Genomic DNA, 6,877 nt, shown 5'->3' with positions numbered 1-6,877 from the left:
CATTGCCACCGGCTCCGCGCAGTCTACGGCGAGCCAGAAGCGTGCCTCTATCATGCCCGGCATGCCTCACTCATCGCATGCTACCGGCCTCGGCGCCCGGACCATTAGTCCTACTGACACCCGGCGAATGAAGCGTCTCTCGACGCATCAGCCTCAGAGCCTAAACCACATCGCCGATGCACCCCCTCCGCCGCCTCTGGAGCCGCGCGAGCACTCGAGATCGCCCTCCATGATCCCCCGAAAGGCTTCGGCCACTCCGTCATCGTCGCGAACGACGCCCGATATCAATAGAAAGTCGTACAGCTCCGGCCTGTCGATTGGTTCATCGAACAGCTTCAACACTGTCAGGACATCGACTGGCTCGATTCAGCCACGCATCCCACAGTCGGGGTCTACATCACGCCTGCCAGCACCCAAGTCATTGACGTCTCACTCTCACGGCAACAATGCCGGTGAGGATGCTGAAGACGTGCCCCCGGTTCCCGCCATCCCGAAAGCGTACGAGTCCCCCAAAGAATCAACCGTCGACATGTCCTTCATGGACAAGAGAAGGGCCAATCTGGCAGCCGATGCCAGCAGTATTCATAGCAACTCTACTGGCAGCTTCTCTATTCCCCCTGCGCTGGAGCCCATCAACAAGGTAGGACGGAAAGCCAGCACACGAAAATCGACGGCTGCCATACCCGTCGAGGGAGACAAAAAGGCGAATCCACCCGTCACCAAGAGGAATCCCCCGGGCATGCGCCTTCCGCCCATCACGGTCGGCCCTCTGAATCCTTCCACTGCCGCTAAAGTAGCAGCTCTGCAGGCGGGGCATTCCGACAGGAATCTGAGCCCTCCCCCCTCGCGCATCCTCGCCAAGACGCCATCGACGCCCATGACGGCCTCGAAGAGCAGCTTCTTCTCGCGCAACCACAATGACGAGAAGATTGATCTCCCGAACCTTCGCAGCAGTAGCACGGTGAATCACAGCCGACTCGACAGTGCGTCCGGTGCCGATGGAGGGAGCTCTTCCGAGTCTCTGATGGGCATGACCAAGAAGACGCGTCGCAAGCCTAGCATGTCGCCGTTCTTGTCATCGTCTGTGCCCAAGAACGACCCCGACGCTGCGTTCATCACGAGACCAAAGACGGGCGATATCGGCAACCTCACTGAACCCATTCCTGAGGCGAGCCCCCAGCGCAAACCTTCGGGCCCACGCCCGCAAAAGCCAGTCAAGGCGGCCAAGCCTAAGTCACCCGTACCAAGTTCCGACCCCGAGGAACCTCCCACACCTTCCTCCATGAGCTCGCTCCGCCGGAAACTCAGTCTATCGTGGAAGCGAAGTGCCTCCAAGAACGGGACCGCCCAACCTGCAGCTACGATGGCCAAGCCGACAGAGCCAAGCGTGCGACAAGACAGCATGCCCCCGCCGCGGATCCCCATCTCTGCCACTGTCGGCAACCTCGGCAGCGTCGTCAACACGTCGAGCCCCAACGTCGGAACCCCCAAGTCCACTGGCACCTACCTCGAAAGCCGGCGTCGGAAGAGCTCAGCATCTAGCCTGCAGACTTTTGGGCACGACCGGACCAAGAGCGACAACTGGGCCCAGACTGGCACGAGCACCCCTAGGAAGGAATCGTCCAGCGATACGCCGAAAGAACGTACCCAACCAATGCCTCGCAATGCGTCGGTAATGCAGAAGATCCTCAGGCCCAAGGCTTCTGCCGCCACCATGCGGGCCAACGATCCATGGACCGCAGATCTCGACAAGGACGACTTGATCGCAGAAGAGGAAATTCGAAAGTTGGGTTCGAGGAGGAAGGAAACCGAGATTGCCGCCCGGACGCTTGACGCACTCAAGAAGCGCGCCACGCCCAAGGAGAGGGTCGGGCCTCATGAGGCCATCAGGATAGCCATGCTGAATCTCTATGAGCGGGGTGAGATAATTGACTACAGCGATGTTTACTTTTGCGGGACGCAGAACGCGCAGAAAGTGGTGGGCGACCTGCAGTCCGACAAGCCCAACTTTGGCTATGACGACGAACGGGGCGATTACACCATTGTCCCTGGCGACCACCTCGCATTCCGGTACGAGATCATTGATGTCCTGGGCAAGGGAAGTTTCGGACAGGTCGTCAGGTGTATTGACCACAAGACGGGTGTTCTGGTGGCCGTCAAGATCATCCGCAACAAGAAGAGGTTCCATCAACAAGCTCTCGTCGAAGTTAACATACTGCAAAAGCTTCGCGAATGGGTACGTCTTCTTTCTCGTCCGGCTGTTGACATGAATTACCATCAAACTAACACGTGCGTCAAGGACCCCAAGAACAAGCACAGCATGGTCAACTTTACCCACAGCTTCTACTTCCGAGGACACCTCTGCATCTCCACCGAGCTCTTGGACATGAACCTCTATGAGTTCATCAAGGTCAATGCCTTCCGCGGCTTCTCTCTCAAGATGATCCGGCGCTTCACCAAACAGATGCTGAGCTCTCTGGTCATGCTGAAGCAGCACAAGGTCATCCACTGCGACTTGAAGCCCGAGAACATCCTCCTGCGTCACCCTCTCCACACGGAACTCAAGGTCATCGATTTCGGCTCCAGCTGTTTCGAAAACGAAAAGGTCTACACCTACATCCAGTCGCGCTTCTACCGATCCCCCGAGGTCATTCTCGGCATGACATACGGCATGCCCATCGACATGTGGAGCGTCGGCTGTATTCTGGCGGAGCTGTACACTGGTGTTCCCATCTTCCCCGGTGAGAACGAGCAAGAACAACTGGCATGCATCATGGAAGTGTTTGGCCCACCAGAGAAGCACCTGATCGAGAAGAGCACCAGGAAGAAGTTGTTCTTTGACTCCATGGGCAAGCCTCGCCTCACGGTGTCGTCCAAGGGCCGGAGACGCCGTCCCTCGTCAAAGACGCTGCAACAAGCCATCAAGTGCGACGACGAACCGTTCCTCGACTTTTTGACAAGGTGTCTGCGGTGGGATCCTGACCGTCGCTTGAAACCTGAAGACGCCATCTATCACGAGTTCATCACGGGCAGGAAGGCTACCGCACCGGCCCCACGGATACCCGCGCGCGACGCCTCTCCGGCCAAGCGCCACAACACGGCATCGGCCCCTAGGCCGCTTCCCGAGCCTCCTGGACTCGGCATCAAAGGCGGACCGACGCTGCGGGCTCGTGAGGCCACTGGTGTCAGCCCGCACAAGCCCGTGTCAGGCCCGGTTCGCCGGACCTCTGGGGCTACAGGCGCCGTGCATGTGGCGGCTATCAAGCGGACGAGCACCGGCACGGGGAGCATATCGACTGGCGCGAGCAACCTGCCGAGGGCGGCAGGAAGGAGCGTCAGTGCCAAGCAGGATCTCGCCTCCGCCGGAGCCGCTGCAGCCATGACGCGAAGATAGAGCATGGTTCTCGCATGGCTTGGCGTGGCTGAGGGGGATTCCAGCACCGCTGGAACGACGCGACCACACTCGAGACAGACTACGGCTACTCGAAAGAGCCAGGAGTAGACAAACAAAGCGGTTCGCACTACCGCAACCATAATGAACACCATTGAATTTTCAAACCAAGACGGATTGTACACCCACGCGCTCTCACGAATTACCCATAAACCACGATACACTACGATGCTGTCGCCGCTCTAAATGGAGGAGAGGGGCAGCGGACGAAGGACAGGGGTCCTCCTGCAAGGGAAGGGAACGATAGCCCCTTGCCCCTTTTTACTCTTTTTTTTTCATCCTCTCCCGCCATTGATGATGAGCGTGGCAAACGGCATGAATGGCCGAGGCACTCTGATGTTGCCTGCCTGCTGAGGTTCCGCTGTCTTTCTTCATGCTTCTCTACAATACCATTTTCTTTTCTCCCTCTGCATCGGTTGGGCCTATATATATGTGGGTTTGTCTCGGACGTTGAATGTGTGTGGCTGGCCCTTTTTCTCGGAAGGTGGTGCAGCATACCATCTGGTCGTCTGACGGACGGTCGCTGGGGAAACTTCAGGATTGCGAGGATTCTGCCGTTGCTATAGAGGAGGAAAGGAGAGGGCCTTTGTGTATACCATTATCTAATGTGACGATGAGGTTCATTGATGCCTTTTTTTTTTTCTCAAAAGACAAAGACTGGAAACGTGGGGATCGATGAGACGTTTCGCTGCAGGTGTTCCGTTGCCGTGCGTGCTCATCTCGGACGAAGCTGTGGGAGCCATATGGCTGGCTGGCAGGCAGCGATTGAAAGGGGAGCGTGGTTTGTAGCCGTGAGCTTGCTGTCGTTCACTCGTGCGCATGGCGACTTGTTACCGGTTCTGGAACCATCTCTTGTGTCCACGTTGCGACCGCTTCCTCGTCCCAGTCGGGTACCGATTCGGTCTATTCATGGCCGCCGTCGCACCAGGCGATGTACTCTGATCCGGAAAAGATTAGCGTCCCTCTCTAATTTTTTTCTTCCTTGTTGGACTCATCCTTCCAACGAGGTGGCATTCAGCCTTACCCGTCCACCGATCCGCGAGACAGGTATCCCTTTGTGTTGCCGGACTCGGACGGGGGGGGGCGGGGGCGTATGAGAACTCCCCCTCGGTGGCACGGCATCTGGGCTCGGAAAAGCAAAAGGGGATGAGGCTCATCTAGCGACCGTGCCACGTTCGACAGGCGAACACATCGGGCCGATGGTCCATGTCATCTTCACCGGTCTTGACGAGTTCTACACTCTCCTTCTTGGTCGTAAAAAAAAGGGAAAAGATGATGAGGACGTTTCATACAGAGCGAGTCGATGGATGACGGTGCAAAAAAGGCAGGTGGGTTAGAGGCAGGAGACTGGTGAACGGTAAGTGTTCAGCAGCTGTCATTCTGATTGCTCTTTGCCTTACTGGGGACAGTATATGCCTGGCTGAGATGACTGCTTCGTATAACCAAAGGCGGTGCCCTTCCAAGTGCGTGCCCTCGCGTGTCCTCGCCGAAACACTGCTCACACAATCTTGGGCAAACATTTTTTGCGTGTGCTATCACATGCTATGCCGAAGCACCAGTCTTGGAACACAGACAAAACTACGGTCCTGAATATGCAAGGACTTCGGGATAGACGAATCCTCTAAACTTGTCTCGACTTGATTAGGCTTGATGACGCTAGAATATTCCCACTGTCGACGTCTTGTCCGTCTCCATCTCACGTACGATTATTTGGACCCTGCATCCGAAAAGGGGGGGTGGACGTCGTCATGAGTAAGGACGAGTTAAGCGACAGCCGCGGCTGAAGTCCCCGCCTATCTTAGCCGTGATGTCGATACTGGCGTCTGACGGGAGGGCTCCCACGCGAAACAGCCGCGAGCAGAGGATATGATAGGAACCCAAGGGGTGAAGGAGACCAAGGCAAGTAAGACGGATGCTTGCCTAGCATGGCATACAGGGGCACTTGGCGGCATGGTGCCTCCACACTCGGGCCATGACTCGATGCATCTTCGGCAAGAGGTTGTTTGCGGTCTGGAGATCCTGGTAGGTACAACATGGGGCTCACAAAATAAGCGTTAGTCCAGGGGAGGGGGGTATGCGGTGATTGATCATGCAGGCCACAGGCAGTCAGCAGAACTTGAGTAGGCCGCCGGGTATATGTGCAGGAGAGCGTAGTTCTCAAAGGGCGCCATGATTTTGGCGCTGTGGCGTCAAGGCCATCGACTTCTTGTCATATGGACCACGGCCTATGGTTGTGAAGTGGGTGTGTCTTTTGTCTATACGTAGTGAGGCTCAGCACTGGAGGCAACACAACCCGTGAAGGAGGCCCGTCAGCCGACATGAGAACAGCGAGGCTCAATTGCTGGGTTCAGCCACAGGTTTTTGCCTTCGAGCAAGAGCATGCACGATCAGCACCAGCCAGTTCCTTAACGACGAGGGCACCCGAAGCCGCGGGTGTGGCTGGGTGGGTGGCCGATTCCTTCCCAGTGCACATCTTGTCAGATTCTGGCGACCTTTGAAGGCAACCATGCAGCTGGTTCTAAGTAGGGAAAGCCAGCACTCAATGAGGCTTCTTGTCCACATCCAGAAGCAAGACGCGATGCTGTATCAAACCCTACTGGCAGATACTGGCTGTTGCCTGGAGGTTTGAGGTAGGCCCGAAACGAAGGCGGCAATCAGATGAGCAGAGCGGCCGGCGCGGGCGTGGGCAAACTTGGGGGAAAGCTGCAGACGGGTCTCTCTACTGACTGGCCGGCGACTCCGGGCTGATGAGGGGACGGGGCAGATGGGGAAAGGACGGGAGAGCGAGGATCTAGCGACATGGTTCGGTCTGTGAACAAGCCGTCCCTTGCTGACGGTCAAGCTTGAGGCTGTGTAGCCGTGACAGGGGTGGCGGGACCCTGGATCATGGGGTATCCAATGACATCAGGGTCAGATCGAAGACAAATGTCTCGCTCGCCGACCAATCGCTTGCGGTTCCAGAGGACTTCGGGCAGGCCTCGGAAATACCCCTGCGTCTGGCGGTGATTGGTTCGTATGCTAGGCAAGGCTGATGAGCATGGCCTCTCTTGCCTCTGTACTGTTGATGTACGAAGTCTTGTTTGATGATATCGACTGATCGGTGTCGACCGAGATTGAGGCGCTTTACCATGCCGCGTACAAAGCATGGTTCCTTTTTAAGCGACACCGAAAAATAGAATTCGAACAAGATGTGTGACGAGGTGACCGATTGACGTCGGCATGCCTGCAGGCTACTGTCACACGGACACAGAATGGCGGGGTCGGCCGCTGTCGCTGGCGAGGTGTGGTGTGGTCTGGAAGGGACTCGTTCTCTTTTTCCGATGACTCTTCAACCGCCAGTAACAACATGTTTCGATGGCTGTTCGAGTTCGGTGCGATGAAGACCTGGTGGTTAAGGCAACAGGCTGCCGGGACTGCTTGAAGGGT

The 6,877-nt window shown here is 56.9% G+C and overlaps 1 protein-coding gene across 1 annotated transcript; it reads left to right on the top strand.

Annotated features, from left to right (window-relative positions):
• Nucleotides 1-52: 52 nt before the first annotated feature.
• Nucleotides 53-3,394, top strand: VDAG_08568 (dual specificity protein kinase pom1; the record flags this gene model as incomplete). Its single annotated transcript, XM_009652877.1, has 2 exons — nt 53-2,236; nt 2,300-3,394. The coding sequence occupies 2 exons, from the start codon at nt 53-55 to the stop codon at nt 3,392-3,394; spliced, it is 3,279 nt and encodes a 1,092-aa protein (XP_009651172.1).
• Between the last annotated feature and the right edge of the window lie 3,483 nt (nt 3,395-6,877).

Source organism: Verticillium dahliae, genomic scaffold (assembly GCF_000150675.1).
Source record: "Verticillium dahliae VdLs.17 supercont1.21 genomic scaffold, whole genome shotgun sequence".
NCBI classification, from domain to species: domain Eukaryota; kingdom Fungi; phylum Ascomycota; class Sordariomycetes; order Glomerellales; family Plectosphaerellaceae; genus Verticillium; species Verticillium dahliae.
This window is presented reverse-complemented; position numbering and strand designations above follow the sequence as displayed.